Raw genomic sequence first — 19977 nt, 5'->3', positions numbered from 1 at the left:
GACCGTCAGAATACAGAGCTGGTTAGCATCCTACATTCCCTAGGTAGCAATTCAGAGCAGAACGAAATGCTAGGCAGCCTGCAACTTTAGGATGCCAGCAAAATGCAACCAGTCACATGGGTTGAGAGAAGGGCTTACAGAGTGTAACAACAACACAACAACAGCATAGTTTAACTACCGAAGTGGTTTCTGAGTGGTTGACAAGCATAAAACCAATGATAAAAAATGGAAACGCACATAATTGAAACACGAAATGAAAGAATTCCGTCAAAGCACCAAAATAGGCAACCAGTTAAAAGATGCAACAAAACAAGCGCTTTAAAACAGCCTAACCACTCAACAGGCAGTTCCCAAGTCAGAAGACCACGGGGACGCTTTTCTGAACAGGTGTGTCTTCCACAGCCGGCGGAATGCCAGTACTGATGGGGCCCCTCGGATTTCAGCAGGGAGGGCTTTCCATGGTGCAAGAGCCCCCAGCGGGGAAAGTCCACCTCTGCGATCATCGCTAGGCCACAGCAATACTAATGAGGCCCCATTCGTGGATCTTAATGCCCTTAACTGGATAATATAGAGGGACTTTGCCTAAAGCAACCCTGGGCACTTGAGGCCCACAGATGAAGCAGCCGGTGGGTCACAAAACCCCCAGTCAAGCAGAGAGCATGTAGGACCTTGGACAGCTACAAGAGAAGGTGTTTCTTTTGCAGGGAGCTGGAGCCTTACGGAGGGTGATCAAGGCTGAAGTGTGGTAGGCTCCATCTACCTGGAGATGCTGTCTGGCTCTCTGGCTGATGGTGCTTGCCTTATAGCAGGCTTCCTCAGCTTTGGCCCTCCAGATGCTTTTGGCCTACAACTCCCATGAGCCCTAGTTAGCAGGACCAGTGGTCAAGGATGATGGGAATTGTAGTCTCAAAAATATCTGGAGGGCCAAGGTTGGGGAAGGCTGCCTTATAGCCTCTGGAAGAGGAATCTCCTGGATTCTGAGCCAGAGGATGGTGGCAGGCAGGGACTCGAGAGAGGAGCCAGGAGTTCTGCCCCTGTGGATGTTGCTGGAGCCTGGTTTTCATTTTAAAAGGGCACCAGAAGTCAATCAACCAAATGCCTGGCACCTAAAGGTGTATAACGGAGGCGCCAGACGAACCTCCCTGGGGAGAGCATTCCACAAACGGGGAGCCATTGCGGAAAAGGCTTTAAACCTGATCAAGCAAGCTGCAGAGTTACTAAATCTCCCTTCCTCCCGAGGCTCAGGAACCTCTTTGAGCTGTGCGCTCCTTCAAGGATTGCAGAATTTCCCACTTTGGCTGCTTTTGCACAGCTGCTGAGCTCTGAGTAGCACACAGGCTCTTTGATGAATTGCAGAAAAATGCTTCCCATGCAGTTTGCTCAGCTGCTTGGTCAAAGGTCCTGCCACACTGAACATATGGATTTCAACACGAAGGCTGAAACTCGGCTCTAGCTCAAAAACAGGCCATTGGCTGTACAACTTTTTGGGGGTGAGTGGGAAGGAAGAAACCTCCTTATCTCTGCACCTGTGGCTTAATCCCAGCTGTAGGCTCACAGCAGCTTCCTGGATTTTGCTGATTTGCAGACAAAGCAGGACACGGCGCTGTGACATCCCTGTCTGGGGTCAGGTTGCGAAGGAGAAAGGCAGGTGACCAAGCCATGTTTAGCCCAAAGACGGAAACAAGGGAGCAGGGGGGGGGGAGGAGAAGGTCTCTGAAAGGAAGAGTGGCAAGTGAAAGAAGCTAAAATATTGCAGCGCCGGGTCAGAATTATGTAGCCGAGATGGAGATTTCCTCTTTCCTCACCTCCCAGAGCAATCATTTCCTCCTCTGGGAGATGATGCTTCGCAAGAGCACTCTCAGTTAAGCACAACAGAAACCCAACTGAGGAAATCAAACCTGGGACAGATATCTGCGGGCAGCGAAAGAGCGGAAGGAAGTTGCTGCTGTTCTTATCTTTTCCCCAAGTCCAGTCTTTGAAACGCATTACACAGGAGTAAGCCACCCAGTTGAGATTCCCGTTTCCATGCAAACCTCTCTCTGTCATAATTCCCAAGACAACACAAGAACTGAAACACAGTTATCCCACCATTTTGTAGTGTAATCCTCCGAACAAAATTAATGTGAACTTAGATGCATTATATTAGTCTCCCTAAAACTGCGTATACTAGTGAAAACACCGTACAGAAACTCATTATATTATTGAATGTATATGCCACCTTTTTGCAAAAGACCATGGCAACACAAAAAAAATTATTATTATTTCATTTATTAAGCTGTAGTGTCCCAAACAATTTGGCAAGCCACAAGGGCTGCAAATACTCCCAAGTTGCAGTTCTGCAATCTGCTCCACTCAAAAGTTCAGCCTTTTTTTATTTTAAAAAAGGGGAATCACAAGAGATTATGTGTTTATTACAGTTGCCCTCATTTTATAGGGGAGGAAGGATTCGCAAACTCAGCCCAGCCCTGTTCCTGTTATGGAACATTTGGGTACGTGACCTTCTGGCTGGGTAATGAGAGGCAGATAAGTCCTCACACAACTATAGACTGGGAAGTTCTGTTTAATAAAAAACAAGGGTTCAAGTAAAACAAGGGGAGGGGGAGAATTGCAGGTGCAAGTCACAAAATGTACTAAAAATGTTCTTTCTGGTCTGGGGATGAGGAAGCTGTGGCACCTCAGAAGTTGTTGGCTTCCAGTTCCTATCGCCTCAGAGTCCAATAGAGAGGTGCCATTTTGTGCCCAAGATTGAGGAGCACGTCGTGCCACACATCATTGGCAGGAGACCAATCACAGAGCCCAGCATGGCACAGCACCTCTCACAGGAGGAACCTGCGCCACGTTTGGTGTCCTCTGCCCCCTCCACACTGAGAGGGCCCAGTCCCCCGCCAGCAGATATTGAGGGGGGGCAACGACACCTTGCCCCTAGAGAGTTAGCGCACATGGTGGGTGTCAGGGAACTGCCATCGGAGCCAGAGGCGGAGGCAAGGCTCCAGAGCGATGCTGGAGAGGGTCCCAGCAGGGAGAGAGGCAGCCCATCTGCTGGGGAAGGAAATCAGCGTAACACCAGTGGAGAAGGGGGGCAGAAGGGGGAATCGGCGAGGGGGCTCCAGGACTCCTCGCCGGAGACCAGCGGGGAGAGCACGGGCCCTCCGCTGCCCACACCCTCCCTGCGCAGAAGACTTCCGCGCAGGGAGAGTAGGAGGAGACTTGGCGTCAAAGAACTTCTTTGCTGGAAGAAGTTCAAGAAATGCCCACTGACGGATTCTGCCAGCGACTGAGACAGCCACAAGTTCAAGGCTGTCCAGAGAGAAAGGGTTCAACCAGGCAACCTAGCCAGGAGTGGCAGCAACTTACACACGAGCAACCCCTATAACCATTACAGTGGCCATCCTGGTTGGGGATGATAGGAGTTTATATATATAATTTTTATTAGTTTTTTAAACATATCATTTCCAACAGTAATTAAACATACTTTTACATCTTATTCAAATTTTTGACTTCCATCAATCCTGTCTGAAAATTTTCCCATCTAATCTCTCAGTATGCATTTCTTATCTTCCCTACTACATTTCAAACTCATAACCAATATCTCTATCTTTTTCTACTTTGTAACACTTCGTATATTTCTCCTTACAAAACTTCTTGTAGTCCTACCAGTGTAATTTGTTGATTGCAGTTGCTCTTCAAATAGTTCATATACTTCTTCCAATTCTGCATAGTCCATTAATTTCATCTGCCATTCCTCTTTCGTCGGAATTTCTTCTTGCTTCCATTTCTGGGCTAACAATACTCTTGCCGTAGTTGTTGCATATAAAAACAATTTCACATCTTGCCTATTAATGTCCTGACCTATAACACCAAGTAAAAATGCTTCTGGTTTTTTAAAAAATGTATATTTCAAATGTATATTTTCAGATATTGAAGGGGGCCAAAGACACCTTGCCCCTAGACTGAGTTCACACATGGTGGCCATCCTGGTTGGGGACGATAGGAGTTGGAATCTAGCAGCATCTGAAGGACTGAAGGGCTCCTTCTCTCTCTCTCTCTGTCTCTGTCTCTCTCTCTCCCCCCCCCCCACGCCCCCAATGCATGCTGTGGGCAGGACTAAAAGATGGGTTATTGCTCTGTTTATTTCAACAATCTATACCAGTGTTTCCCAAACTTGGGTCTCCCGCTGTTGTTGGACTACAACTCCCATCATCTCTAGCTAGCAAGGCCAGTGGTCAGGGATGATGGGAACTGTAGTCTGAAAACAGCAGGAGGCCCAAGTTTGGAATCTGCATACTTCTTAATGATAACCATCTTGTGATGTACAACCAAGAATACAATATAAAAGGTAAAGGTAAAGAGACCCCTGACCATTAGGTCCAGTCGTGGCCAACTCTGGGGTTGCAGTGCTCATCTCGCTTTATTGGCCGAGGGAGCCGGCGTACAGCTTCCGGGTCATGTGGCCAGCATGACTAAGCCGCTTCTGGTGAACCAGAGCAGCACACGGAAATGCCGTTTACCTTCCCCCCGGAGCGGTACCTATTTATCTACTTGCACTTTGATGTGCTTTCGAACTGCTAGGTTGGCAGGAGCTGGGACCGAGCAATGGGAGCTCACCCCATCGCGGGGATTCGAACCGCCGACCTTCTGATCGGCAAGTCCTAGGCTCTGTGGTTTAACCCACAGTACCACCCGCGTCCCAACAATACAATATAGATCACAGTTAAAAAGCTATAAAAAGCTATAAAAGCTATAAAATCAGAATTTTGTTCAAATTGCCTGCTGGAATTAAAAGTCTTCTGTAGCCACCAGAAATTCAACAGGGAGGGCGACTTGTCTGACTGAAACTGGAAGGGGTTTCCATGAAATTGAGCTCATAATGCAGAACTCCTGGCTCCAGGTGCATGAGAGTCATGGGGGACCACTGACAAGAGACCGCCCAGAAGACTTCAATTGCCTAGGAAGGGATATAAGGGGTCCCCGGAAGTCCTGAAATCTCCTAGATCCAAGTTCTTAAGGGATGGGGTTCAATCCTGCTTGGTTCAGCTGTGTATGCTAATTCCTCACAGAGAAAGAAGGATTTGACTCTTGCTGGCAGATGAGGGTCTGACCCTGCTCAGTCACTCACAAACCTTCCCCCACCCCACCCTGTGTGCCAATTTTGGTAGGTGGATCACCCACCTGTCTATCACCCTGTGTCATCATGATATCACAAGGAGTGGCAGGCAGCCAGTCCCGCCCACCAGCTAAAGTTGTCCCAGAGAGGTGGTGGGAGATAAACAACGGACACCTCCTCTGAAGCAATCTTCCCTCACCGTGGGTGCCCCCAGATGATGCCGAACTACAACTCCCATGAGCCCTTGCCACTGCGCCATGCTGGGGCAGTGGTTCAACAAGATGTGGAGATTCTGGGCTGGACAAGGGAGCTCCAAAGGCTCAAACTCCACACCCTCGTATGCTAGAGAAAGGACATTTCGCCTTGTACAGCCCCAGCCCTAGATATCAGAATATTCCCATCGCTATAGAACAGGATGACCCAATGTCGTTTCTCTCCTCCTGCCTCCCCTGCTTTCATTTCCTTTGGAAATTCTTGCTCTCCAAAGATCTGGCCAGAGGGATTCAAAAATGTGTGCCAGAAATGTCAGCTTCTTCCTAGAGCACTGAAATGGACAGATGCACTAATGTGCTCATTTCACACCATCGCTGGAAGGGTAAGAGAGTAAATTGCTACCTTACCAGTCACACACACACACTCAAAAGGGCAAGCCAATTTCAGTGGTCACCAGCGCCCTGGGGCAAAGTGGCAAATGAGACTGAAATATCCCATTAAAGGCAGAAGAACTTTGCAGGAAAGCCATATGGTGCATGCACATCATAGAATCATAGAGTTGGGACACCAAGGGTCATCTAGTCCAACCCCCTGCAATGCAGGAATCTCAGCTAAAGCATCCATGACAGATGACCATCTGTTGTTGTTGTTTAGTCCTTTAGTCGTGTCCGACTCTTCGTCACCCAATGGACCAGAGCACGCCAGGCACTCCTGTCTTCCACGGCCTCCCGCAGTTTGGTCAAACTCATGCTGGTAGCTTCGAGAACACTGTCCAACCATCTCATCCTCTCTCGTCCCCTTCTCCTTGTGCCCTCCATCTTTCCCAACATCAGGGTCTTTCCCGGGGAGTCTTCTCTTCTCATGAGGTGGCCAAAGTCTTGGAGCCTCAGCTTCAGGATCTGTCCTTCCAGTGAGCACTCAGGGCTGATTTCCTTCAGAATGGATCGGTTTGATCTTCTTGCAGTCCATGGGACTCTCAAGAGTCTCCTCCAGCACCAGAATTCAAAAGCATCCATTCTTCAGCGATCAGCCTTCTTTATGGTCCAGCTCTCACTTCCATACATCACTACTGGGAAAACCATGGCTTTAACTATACGGACCTTTGTCGGCAAGGTGATGTCTCTGCTTTGCTTTGGCCATCTACCCTTCTGCTTAAAAGACTCCAAGGAAGGAGAGTCCACCACATTCCGAGGGAGACCTTTCCCCTGTCAAACAGCTCCCACCGTCAGAAAGCTCTTCCTGATGTTTAGTCGGAAATCTCCTTTCTTGTAACCGGAAGACACTGGTTCGAGTCCTACCCTCCGGAGCAGGAGAAAACAAGCTTGTTCCGTCTTCCATGTGACAGCCCTTGAGATATTTGAAGATATCATTGGTAGGGTTGCTGAGCTCAAGCTTGTAGCCAGAAACCTCGTCATCGAGGGCCCCAAGAGTGCAGCCAGGGAAAGAGGCCCAAGCAGAACAGCAAAAACCTACATTCAGGCACCCTAAGAGCTTATCAAGTGGGTTATAAATATGTTAAAGAAACAAACACTATAAATTCTCTCTTTCCTAGCATACAAGTCCTTGTGTCTAAGCTATTTTATCTGCAGATGGCCTTGTGTGAATCACCTTAAAGAGGGAAGAAACATACCGTATTTTTTGCTCTATAAGACTCACTTTTTCCCTCCTAAAAAGTAAGGGGAAATGTGTGTGCGTCTTATGGAGCGAATGCAGGTTGTGCAGCTATCCCAGAAACCAGAACAGCAAGAGGGATTGCTGCTTTCACTGCACAGCGATCCCTCTTGCTGTTCTGGCTTTTGAGATTCAGAATATTTTTTTTCTTGTTTTCATCCTCCAAAAACTAGGTGCGTCTTGTGGTCTGCTGCGTCTTATAGAGCGAAAAATACGGTACTTCAGGGGGTTGCATGAAAAGGGCTGCGGGTTCAAACGCCGATGTCTCCTGGTAAGGCTGGAGGTGGGGTGGGAAGACTCTTAAAGATACCCTGGAGAGTTGTTGCCAGTCAGTGCCGACAATATTGAGGTAAATGGACCAACAGTCTGGTGCTTTTTAAGGCAGCTAGCTCCCTGTGTTCCTACTTGCATTGGAAAGCCAAAAAGTAATCATATTAAATATTTTTTTTAAATCGTATTAAATATTAATCTGATTGCTTTCATCATCAGTTTATTCCTGCAGCTTTGGACTCATGGGTCAAAGCACCGGGAGGCGACGTTTATTACATTTATTCAATAAATAAAATACAATTTGGTTTCCTCCTGGTATCTCAACAAATGCAATTGGTGCAAAGAGCACAACTTTTCTCTCTTTAGGAAATGAGAGCTGGCTGGGAAGGGGCCAGGAAGCCCTGGAGGAAGACAAGTTATGATAGCTGGGATGCACAACATATACAGGCACACCCAGGCTGCAGCCTAGATTGGAGATACAATCCAGCATCTCTGCTCACTTCAGCAATCCCACCTGCCAACCTCAAGGCTCCCAAAAACAATGGATAAGTCTGGGAAGGGAAGGGGTAGAGAGAGCGAGAAGAAAGAGGAATCCAACAAGGGATTCCGTATATTAATAAATACTGGAACGACTCCATTAAAATTTGGGGAGCTGCGACAGCTCTCCAAATGATATGATCCACTCTTGGCCCCTATAGAGTTTGGAGGTTTGTTGGTTTGTTGCTCTTGCATCTTGCGGTCAAGATCGCTTCGCGCAAACGCTGCCCCCCTCCAAGGAATCATAGAATCACGGAATCTTAATAATAATAATAATAATAATAGTAAATTTTTATTTATACCCTGACCTTCCCGGTTCAAAAATTGGGTTCAGTTGCGGCTAACAACAAATTTAAAACACTTAATTGTAAAAGCAGCATAAAATACAGTATAAAAACATGGATAACAATAAAATTCAAAATTCAGAAATCAGAAATCAGTTTAGGGGAAATAAGCATTAGGTAATCCCCAGGGCTAGCTGGCTGAATTGGTTCTACCTGGGCCAGCGAGGAGGCCAGGGGAGAATTAGCTGCGGGGTCTCAGAGCAGGTAATCTTCATAAAAAGGGGAGGGGGAGGGAAGAGAAGGGAAATAAAAGATCAGGCTAAGTTCAAATTAAAGGCCAGGCGGAATAGCTCTGTCTTACAGGCCTGACGGAAGGAGGTTAAAGCCTGCAGGGCCCTGGTCTCATGGGACAGAGCATTCCACCAGGTCGGAGCCATCACTGAAAAGGCCCTGGCCCTGGTGGAGGATAGTCTGACTTCCTTAAGGCCCGGGACCTCTAAACTATGGTTATTCATGGACCTTAAGGTCCTCTGCGGGGCAGACCAGGAGAGGCGGTCCTGTAAATACGAGTTGGAAGGGACCCTAAGAAACTGCCTAAGTTTTGTGCGGCTGTTCTCCAGACAAGATAAGGAGCTCCCTGACACAGAAATCAGGCCATCTGGCTTAGCATTGTCTTACCCTGACCAGCAGTGGCTGTTCAGGGTTTGTGAGAGGGGTCACTCTCAGCCCTACCTCGTACCTACGGGACTGCCTCTCCTGGTGTGCCCCATAGAGGACCTTAAGGTCCATAAATAGCAACACCCTAGAGGTCCCGGGCCCTAAGGAAGTCAGATTAGCCTCAACTACAGCCAGGGCCTTTTCAACACTGGCCCCGGACTGGTGGAACGCTCTGTCTCATGAGACCAGGGCCTTGCGGGATCTGATTTCTTTCCGCAGGGCCTGCAAGACAGAGTTGTTCCACCTGGCCTTTGGCTTGGAATCAACTTGATTCCCTCCCCCTCTTTCCTTTCTCCTTCTGTCATGGAACTCCTATTTGGGGACTTCCCTGGCTTTTTTCTGGCCCACGTAGGACCAGTCTGGATAGTTGGCCTTGGTGAAGATTTGACGTTTTCATCCCCAAAAAAGTTTTTGATTTGAGTTTCTACTGAAATGAGGCTGCATTTTTAATGTATTTTAATCTTGTTTTTAAGTTGTATTTTAATCAATTCTTTTTATACCAAGTGTTAGCTGCCCTGAGCCTGGTCTTGGCTGGGGAGGGCGGGGTATAAAGAGAATTATTTATTATTATTATTATTATTATTATTATTATTATTATTATTATTATTATAACATGGAATTGACAGGAATTGAACCCAGGGCTTTCTTCTGCATGCAGGGCAGGTGCTCTAACCACTGGGCCACAGCTCCTCCCCTGTGGGACAACGATTCCCTGGACAGGCTGTAACCTAACAGCGTTTCTTGTTGACCAGTCAGGAAAGGATTCAGATCAATGTTGACTTTGCAAATCTACTGTACTGACAGGATGTCCCTATTTTCATTGGAGAAATGTTGGATGGTATGGAATGGCCAAGGGACGTGGGTGGCGCTGTGGGCTAAACCACAGAGCCTAGGACTTGCCGATCAGAAGGTTGGTGGTTCGAATCCCCGTAATGGGGTGAGCTCCCGTTGCTCGGTTCCTGCTCCTGCCCACCTAGCAGTTCAAAAGCACGTCAAAGTGCACGTAGATACTGCTCTGGCAGGAAGGTAAACGGCATTTCCATGCACTACTCTGGTTCACCAGAAGCGGATTAGTCATGCTGGCCATATGACTCGGAAGCTGTACGCCGGCTCCCTCGGCCTGTAAAGCGAGATGAGTGCCGCAACCCCAGAGTCGGTCACGACTGGACCTAACGGTCAGGGGTCCCTTTATGGAATGGCCTTCCTTTTGCTTCACACGCCACCCTCCCAAACCCCCAAACCAAAGGCTTGTATTTCCCAGGTTCTCTGTTCATCCATCCATCCAGTGGCGTAGCATGGGTTGTCAGCACCCGGGGCAAGGCAAGTACCGTATTTTTTGCTCTATAGGACTCACTTTTTCCCTCCTAAAAAGTAAGGGGAAATGTGTGTGCGTCTTATGGAGCGAATGCAGGCTGCGCGGCTATCCCAGAAGCCAGAACAGCAAGAGGGATTGCTGCTTTCACTGCGCAGAGATCCCTCTTGCTGTTGTGGCTTCTGAGATTCAGAATATTTTCTTTCTTGTTCTCCTCCTCCAAAAACTAGGTGCGTCTTGTGGTCTGGTGTGTCTTATAGAGCGAAAAATACGGTAATTTGCACCCCCTAACCCGTGGATTTGCGCCCCCTAACCCTAACCCCCAGATGTTGCGCCCGGTGCGGCCGGCCCCACTGCACCCCCCCACACTACGCCACTGCTTCCATCCATTCCCCTCACCACACACATAATAAGCAAATAGAGCATGATCAAATACCTTGCATTGTCAAACGGCTCATTGTTTAGAAAGCTTCAGTTTAAAACCCTAAAGATTGCTAACAGATGCCTTTTTTTGGCTTCAGACAGGAAGACGGGGGGTGGGGTGGGGGAGCCGCTCTGGGGGTGGGGGAAAAACAAGAGCAGGTATTGAAAAGGGGGAATTATTTCAAGGTTCCACTTCCATATATCACTAAAGGATTTCCAGCATTGGCCAAACAGGTGTCTTTCCAGTAAGGATGGAAGCACACCAGTCTCCATTCATTGCTGGTCCCCGAGAAACTGGTACCTGGCGGTTCACGGCCCCAGACATCAATAAGCCCCGGAGCTTGTGGTTCAATGGCAGAGAAGGTGTGTTGCATGCAGAATGCCCCAGGGTTTGGTTCCTAGCTGGTAAGTTTGGGAAAAGGCTGTAAGTCTGGCTAGCTGCTGCCAGTCAATGTAGCCAATATACAGATAAGAATCCGACAGCCAGACAATGAGAACTTCCCAAAAGAATGGTCCAAATTTATGGTCTACTTAGAGAAAACTGTACATGAATAAAGACACTCACAGGACTGAAATAAAACTCCTAACATTTATTGTAAACATTTGGTTAGACCGTAAGATGTAATGCGGTAATAAAAGAAAGGATTGTATGTTTAAAGTACAATACAAAAACTTATTAAGGAATTATAGACATTTACAGAATGTATATATAGTAAACACGTTTAAGTAAGAGCAATATAGAGATGCCAGAAGAGGGGTGGAGGGAAGTTAATTCGGATAAGATATAGATTTTAAGGAAAATAAAGCTGTATTGTGCTTAAGGTATTTGAAAAAATCAATAAAAATCACTGAAGGAAAAAATGATGATGATGATGATGATGATAATAAATTTATTTGTATCCCTCCCTCCCCGGCCAAAGCCGTGCTCAGAGCAGCTAACATCATATAAATAAGACAATATGCATAATACAATATACAATATGCAAATAAAATAACATTCAACATTCATTAAAATAATATAGAATAATATTAAATATCAGCATTTCAAAATTAAAGAGAAATTAACTCTTAACAGTTACAATAAGTAATTTCTAAACAGCAAACCACAGTGCACAACGTAATACAATACAAAATGAGATAGATAAGACCAGTGGTCTGATTCTGTGTACTGTGTTCATTTGTTCCTTGAAATACAAAAAAACCAGCAACAAAACAACCCCACTGTGCCAACAGTCACTATAATACAACGGGCTGCTGTTCTTTCTGTTGCACAGAGACATCTCACTCTGCACCTGCAAAAAGCTTGCAGCCTGCAGCAAAATAGCAAATCTGGAAGAGGTACCAACTGCAAGGTATCAAGGTGGCCGATGCTGTTCTCCATCTACACAAAAAGCAGTCATTCTTGCTAGCCGCCTGCGATTTTTATCACAGGCTGCCTGGCGACTGGAATTTCTATCCACAAAGGTAAGAGTTTAAATACCTGAGGGAGACAGGGAGACAGGTTGTGTTTGAATGAAGGTGATGATGCTGCTGCTGTTGGGTTTTTTTAAAAAAATATATAAAGTTGCTGGTCTCACAGCTCAAAAGAAAAGCTTACGGCCTGTTCTTGGTTAATTACCAAAGCCTGGAAACCGGACTTTAAACGAGGTACTCCTGCAATGCCTGAACAGCTTTGGACTGTGCAAATCTTTCTCTGGCAATTGAGCAAAAGCCCTTCTCAGGATTCAGGAAACATCATATCAACTTCCCACAACCTGATGCTCCTTTCATATGCTTCAGAGCGCAACACTCTCATCAGATGGCAGGGATGTTGACGGAAGCTGTGCTCCAAAATATCAGAAGGGCGCTGGGTTGGGGGAAGCTGCTTTTGACTTAAGAAGGCAACAGTTTTCAGTCTGTAAAATCGCCCGCTGAATAGTTTCAGTGATCTCCATCTGGCTGTTTGCGCTAAGCTATTGAAATATGCCTATAATCTGGCTTGAACCCGGTCTCAGGTTATTATTCCACATTCTTCCCGCACTCCCTGTTCTCAGTTTACACTTGTGCGCACAGCTTCATTTCTTTCTTTAAATGCACACAATTGAAGGATTGCCAGTGGCCATCAATTGCAATGCTTCGAGGTCAGTGAATTCCACTTTTTATCTTTTGCCATCTTAGCACTGAGGGCACAGCTACATCCGAGGAGAGAAGAATTCCAACAGAGACTGCTATTGACATTTGCAAGGCAGCACCAATGGATATTTCTTCTTCTTCCTCTTCGGCGATCACTTGTAGCCAAGTAAGATGGTCTTCCATAAACAAAGTATTAACAGTGAGTCCGTAAGTGACTGTGGAGGCCAATTCCGAATCCACACGTCCTCCCACAGTGGGGACATTGGTTCCCGGGTGGGAGTTTATCGCGGTGTGGATTTGCCAAGCATGCCTTCCTCTTAGCACATTTCTCCCTTGCGTCCTGAGTTCGAGCATCTTCAAAGCCCATGACACCTTAGGTAAAGGCTGTTCTCCAACTGGAGTGCTCGCAGGCCAGTGTTTCCCAATTGTCAGTGTTTATATGACATTTTTTTAAAAGATTTGCCTTGAGTGAGTCTTTTGTTGACCACCAACATTACGCTTTCCATTTTTAAGTTCGGAAAAGAGTAGCTGCTTCGAAAGACGACAATCAGGCATCTGAATAACATGGCCAGTCCAATGAAGTTGTTGTTGAAGAATCATTGCATTTGGGTTTAACTGTACCGCCACCTGCTCCTACAAAGTGTTGTTGTTTAGTCGTGTCCGACTCTTCGTGACCCCCTGGACCAGAGCACGACAGGAGTTTGGTCAAACTCATAGCTTCGAGAACACTGTCCAACCATCTCTTCCTCTGTCATCCCCTTCTCCTTGTGCCCTCCATCTTTCCCAACATCAGGGTCTTTTCCAGGGAGTCTTCTCTTCTCATGAGGTGGCCAAAGTACTGGAGCCTCAGCTTCAGGATCTGTCCTTCCAGTGAGCACTCAGGGCTGATTTCCTTCAGAATGGAGAGGTTTGATCTTCTTGCAGTCCATGGGACTCTCAAGAGTCTCCTCCAGCACCATAATTCAAAAGCATCCATTCTTCGGCGATCAGCCTTCTTGATGGTCCAGCTCTCACTTCCATACATCGCTACTGGGAAAACCATAGCTTTAACTATATGGACCTTTGTTGGCAAGGTGATGTCTCTGCTTTTTAAAGTACTCCTTCATATTTAAACATCCCATATCCATCTGAGAAGGACAGCTCAGTATCCTCATTTCCTTTTCTTATTCCACCCATCCACTGGCCTTAAAAACCCACAAAATCCAAACGAACTTCAAAGGTCTTTTCTATCGTAATCCGAAAATCCCTCCCCTGAGCGGAGTCATCACTTGGGCTTCACTGTTTCACGTGTGCTGCATTCCTTTCTCGGGGTCACTGCCCAGCGACTTTCTATTACTGCTCCGCAGCTTCGCTCTTCTCTGGTTCTGCCTCCCTTTTCAGAAGCAGCCAAGCTAGCCTCAATCTCCCATCTCTCGCCGCAGCCATTATGTAATAAATCCAGATCCCCCTCAATCAGGATCGCTTTTGTTCCTCGCGGCTTTGGAGTCCCCTTGATCGCTCGCACGGCACAGGCTTCTGCAACCATTTGGCAGCCATGGGGAGGAAGAGGAGGCCGGGTGGGGCAGGAAAATGAGAAGGAAAAAGGCAGACTCTATTCAAGTGGGAGGCCAGACTCCTCCGCAGACTGGATGCAAGCAGTGTGGGAAGAGGGGGCACCCCTGAAGAGATCTAGGGGTCCTCTTTCTGACATCTCCACGCAGCTTAGACGTTCATAATGTATTGAAAACACACCATCAAACGCCTGTGGAGTCTCGGCACTCATCGGAGGCCCCCGCCAAGCCATTTTCTCAGTAGTTCAGGGATGTGTGAATGAAGGAATTAAGGACTGGTCCCCTCAACTATGGTATTCTTTGGGTGCATTCACACCATACATTTAAAGCAAAGGGACGCGGGTGGCGCTGTGGTCTAAACCACTGACCCTCTTGCACTTGCTTATCAGAAGGTTGGTGGTTCGAATCCCTGCGACGAAGTGAGCTCCTGTTGCTCTGTCCCAGCTTCTGCCAACCTAGCAGTTTGAAAGGACACCAATGCAAGTAGATAAATAGGTACCACTGTGGCGGGAAGGTAAACGGCGTTTCCATGTACTCTGGTTTCCGTCACGATGTCCTGTGGTGCCAGAAGCAGTTTAGTCCTGCTGGCCACATGACCCAGAAAGCTGTCTGTGGACAAACGCCGGCTCCCTCGGTCTGAAAGCAAGATGACCACCGCAACCCTGTAGTCACCTTTGACTGGACTTAACCATCCAGGCGTCCTTTACCTTTACCTTTTTTTTTTTTTTTACTTTTAAAGCACTGTTATACCACTGTGTGCAAGGATAGACTCTGGCAGATTGAGCGGAAGAGACCAAGAGTAGGTCCAATGGACAATAGGGCAGTTTCTGTCCGTGCTGGAGAGGGAAGTGAGGGGCAGCTGGGGCTCATCCACCTGGAAAGGCAGCCCACCTAGGAGAAGGAAAACTCTGATCTTAAACCTCTGCTGCCTTGTGGAGTATCTTCCTTTTATCTTGTGTACAGGGCAGTTTTTAATATTTGATGTTTTAGTGTGCTTAATGTGTTTAGCCTGTTGGAAGCTGCCCAGTGTGACTGGAGCAACCCAGACAGGTGGGCAGCATCTAAATATCCTAAATCTGATTCTAAACCTCCACTGCCTTGCGGGACATTTTCAGGAAAAGAAAAGGCAAAAACCCTACACAAATTAGGAGCGGAGTCCCTAAGACGGTACCTTGTATGCCTTCCAGCAACTCCTACAGCCAAGCAGGAGGGCAGAAGGGGTTTTTGGGATGTTGTTTTTATTTTGATTATGCATTTTGTGGTTTTATATTTTGATTTTATTCTGCGAACCACTCTGAGACCTCCGGGTATAGGGCGGTATATAAATTCAACAAATAAATAAGTAATAAAACAAATGTCTTGCTCTGCTTTCCATTGGACCACAGCAGCGAGGCTGAAAGGAGGAGGGTCTTGTCCTCTGGGCAGCCCAGGACCCCCATACACGCTGCCCAGGTTTGCACCCCAAGGAGGTCACTTTGGTACTGCTAACACAGCAGTCTGGCTTCACCCCCAGAGGCATACTCCATTGTCTCTTAAGACGGATGGATATCAACAAGTCAATTCCGCCAAATTCAAACCATAAGCGTTGTTCACAGACACCGTGCAGACCATCTGAATGAAGTTCATGGACTACCAGTGGTCCACAGACCACAGTTTGGGAACCCTACTTTAAAATTACTGCATTGCACGGGGTTGGACTGGATGACCCTTTGGTCCCCTTCCAATGCTACAACTCTAAGAAAAGAGCCATCTTCACCTCCCTGCATCGTTCCTCTAGAGACGCCTCATTCCTTCCAAGCCCTGTTCACTCCCCCCCCCCCATCGCTGATCACCCAAATGGCTTGTTGCCATAAATACAGCGATGCTGCTTTCGCACTCACTGCTTTCTAAATTGAACACGTCCTCATGCTGATGGCTTGTAAGGCTGCCTGCTAGCTAGGGGTAAAGTTTGCACCAGCCTGGGAAACGTGGCCACAATTCAACATGGGAGACTACCAGGCGCATGCAAATCTAATAGGCGATGAAAATGGGTGAATTCCTCCCCCTAAAAAAGCATCGGTTTGTATAATGGTTATAGGGGTTGCTCGTGCAAGTTGCCGCCACTCCTGGCTAGGTTACCTGGTTGAACCCTTTCTGTCTGGACAGCCCTTCACTTCGTGGCTGTTTCAGTCGCTAGCAGAATCCGTCAGTGGTCGTTTCTTGAACTTCTTCCAGCAAAGAAGTTCTTGGACGCCAAGTCTCCTCCTACTCTCCCTGTGCGGAAGTCTTCTGCGCAGGGAGGGTGTGGGCAGCGGAGGACCCATGCTCTCCCCGCTGGTCTCCGGTGAAGAGTCCTGGAGCCTTCTCTCCGATTCCCCCATCTGCCCCCCTTCTCCACTGGTGTTATGCTGATTTTCTTCCCCAGCCGATGGGCTGCCTCTCTCCCTGCTGGGACCCTCTCCGGCATCCCTCTGGAGCCTTGCCTCCGCCTCTGGCTCCGATGGCAGTTCCCTGACAGTTTGTTTTAATCATGCAGGATATATTAGGCCCTGGGGTCATGAGCTGAGACCATAAAGAGTCCACAAAGCAGCATTAAAGAAAAGATTTGGGCCTTTTCAGGGTTGTATTTTACATGCCTTGCCTTTTCATTACCTGAGTTGTACTAAGATGCTTTGAGGGCATCCTTTGTATCCCATGAAATTACCGTGTTTTTCTGTGTATAAGATGCCCCCATGTATAAGACATCTATTTTGGGGGACTGCAAATTAAGAAACACCCCTCAGCACTACCCATGTATAAGATGAGTCCCAATTTTAAAGCTAATTTTTTGGCTTAAAAAACCCTAGTCTTATATACGGGAAAATACAGTATATAAGATTCACCTGGTCTCTAGGCTCAGGCCAGAAACAGCGGAATGCTCTGCAGAAGGCTCTTTAGTGCAGAAGGGAAATATTGAGGGCTGAAAGTGTTCCTGTGTACGAGGAGAAGGCTCACACTCTGCGCCCATCCTCTGCTGGCGTCAGTGCCAACACTCGTTTTCAATTGGCGAGTTAATTGCTGTTTTTTGTTTTAAGTGGGCTTCTTACGATTTTAGTTGTTTCGTTGCAATTTCCAGCTTCGCCTTGCGCATGGATGCAGGTCTGCCTTTGTGATGTAGACAAAAGATATGTGATCTGCCTTTTCTCAGTTACGGATTTAGAGAGGTGGTTCCCAAATTTCCAACACTTGGAAACAGCTGTTGGGGGGTCACTTAATGATTTCTCAGTCTACTGTGGCAATCGAAACATACTGTGCTAGGATTGTGGAGTTGGAAGGGAACCCCCCCCCCAAAAAAAAGTAATCTAGTCCAACCAATACAGGAATCACAGTTGATGTGGCATGGTTGGCAAAGAATTCAAACTATAATTCAATAAAATGCTATATGGTAAATAAAAGCAGCTATAAAAATACAGTCAAATGTCAACATGCATATTCAGAGTGATGGATGTGCTGTCTCCTGTCTTCAATTGTAAATCCACAGATGTGCGGACCACCTGAATAAAGCTTACAGATCACATTTTGGGAAGTCCTGATTTAGGACACAGTCGTGCCTTGGAGGTTGAACGGAATTCATTCGGGAAGTCCATTCGACTTCCAAAATGTCCGGAAACCAAAGTGTGGCTTCTGATTGGCTGCAGGAAGCTCCTGCAGCCAATCGGAAGTCACGGAAGCCCCACTGGATGTTTGGCTTCCAAAAATACTGGAACAGTCACTTCTGGGTTTGTGGCGTTTGGGAGCCAAAACGTTTGGGAACTAAGCTATTCGAAAACCAAAGTACAACTGTATTGCCTTTAGGGGTTCCTCAAAACCGGCCCCACACACCCTGCAAGATTCTCTTCTTTGTTTCTCAAACTTGTCCCGCAGAAGAGAAAGCAAAGAGCTGCGGAGGCAGTACTATCGTACTTTTCAAATCCTTCTCTTACCTTTTTCTTGCTGCAGTAGATCTGCCATTTCTTTTCTGCTGGAAGAGCAAACATGGCTTCTCTATGCTTATCTGAAAGGTCGAGTTCATCCTGAGGAGAGAGAGATGCCGTACGTCATGAAAACATCCAATTTATTGCACAGATTAGCATTAACAACTGTGAAGGAGAAGGGGAGAAACCCCCCAAAAAAGAAAAGTCCTGCTGGACAGTGATGGTGAGGGGAGCCCTGGACCCTGGTGCATAATTCTGAGGGGGCACAACCCAGCGCCCCCATGACAGGCTTCCTTGCTGAGGCCGTGTGGTTGCCATCTTCTGGAGCCATGGGGAGGTGAGCTGAGCCCAGGCTGGGCCGTTACGGCCACAGTGGTACCTCCTTCTCATTGCGGCTGAGTCGGAGCCTGGACTTTTCCCAGCCCGCACTGGTCCTTCCCAGGGTCCTCCCTTCCAGCATGTGCCCTGTAGCAGGAGTGCAGGGATGAGAGTCGCCAACTCACCCAGGACCCACCTTTGTGCCAAGGAGAAGCGGCCGGGAAAGGGCTGTGCTTGGCACCTTGGCCTGCTCTCCACTCCCCTCCTCCTAGGCCTACTGCAGCTCTGGCACTGCTGGGATGCCACCTTGGAGCTCGCCAAGGGCAAACGCTCCGACCAGCAGGCAACCTTTGTGAGAAGTGGCCGCTGCAGAGGCGCAGCGAGCCAAGTCTGCCTGTTGCCTCCTGCCTGACGCACACAAGCAGGTTAGAGGGCCTAATCCTTGCCTTGTCCTGGGCACTGCCAACGCGCATTATGTTGACATTTCCATTCCACCTTAAGGAACAGGCACGGGATTGTCACGTGTCACATGTCTGTTTACATTCCAGCACAGCTTGCTGGGAACTTCCGTTTGTGTATAGCTTTTGTTTTTCCCCATTCTCTCTGAGACGACACAAGAGAGAGATGACATGTTTCTTTGTCCTGATTTATGATTCATAAATCTGTAGTTGTAGTATGCTTCCGCAAGCCTCACGCCTATTCTGTGTGCGCAGTTCGATCTGCTGATAGTGTGCCCTGGCTCAGAAGCCCGGGTCACTGATTTACGTCGGTGCACGGGCCTATGGAAGGAGACGACACAGCTGGGGCTTGCCAGCTGGCCTCCTGCCCCTCTGCATGTCGACACATTATGCAATTGCTGCTGGATTAGGCCAATGGCCCACCCAGCCCATCCTCCTCTTCTCGCAGCCGTCAAGCAGGTGCCTACGAGAAACCTGTAAACAGGACTGAGTGCGAGAGCACTCTTTTCTCTCCTGCGGTTTCCAGCAACTCATATTGCTTTCCTTCTCCAGCCCACAGCAGAAAGAGCTCCTGGAAGATCTGGCTCAACCTGTCAATGGAGTTATTTTGGAGGCATCTGAAGAGCTTTGTCCTGCATCCTGTACGATGCCCTGGTGCCCTCCAAATGATGCTCGACTCCTGACTCCCACCATTCCTGAGCAATGGCCATGCTGCCTGGGACTGATGCGAGTCGGGAATCCCAGTCCTCTGGCAAGAGGCTGGGGAAGGGTGCTCAACACCTATGTAGAAGGGAGAGTTCGTAGGACCTTTGCTTAGAGCAGACGCCAAGATGGGGAATTTCACAGCTACTGAAATTTATGGGAAAGGGATAAGCATGTCTTTGGATTAGAGGTGATCTACAAGACAAGCCATCACCATGGGTCACTAGGGGATTAATTACCCAAATTGATCTCCAAAACTCAGCTCACTCTGCAGATGGTTCGCTGAATATTGAGACGTTACTATGAATCGCAGGCAATAAATAAGGTGACGGGTGAATTGTGTGACCTCTTTTAGAGCTCTTCGCAATCTCTTT

At 47.7% G+C, this 19977-nt stretch overlaps 1 protein-coding gene across 2 annotated transcripts in view; it reads right to left on the bottom strand.

The window, feature by feature from the left end:
• Window positions 1-19977, bottom strand: part of DAAM1 (dishevelled associated activator of morphogenesis 1) — a 186405-nt gene that overhangs the window by 82268 nt on the left and 84160 nt on the right. For both annotated transcript variants that reach the window (XM_081909810.1, XM_081909811.1), the window contains exon 3: window positions 18135-18224. In XM_081909810.1, coding sequence (XP_081765936.1) covers window positions 18135-18224 — 90 coding nt within the window. The remainder of the gene's footprint in view (window positions 1-18134; window positions 18225-19977) is intronic.

This window comes from Podarcis melisellensis (assembly GCF_964234715.1).
Source record: "Podarcis melisellensis genome assembly, chromosome: 1".
Taxonomy (NCBI): domain Eukaryota; kingdom Metazoa; phylum Chordata; class Lepidosauria; order Squamata; family Lacertidae; genus Podarcis; species Podarcis melisellensis.
This window is presented reverse-complemented; position numbering and strand designations above follow the sequence as displayed.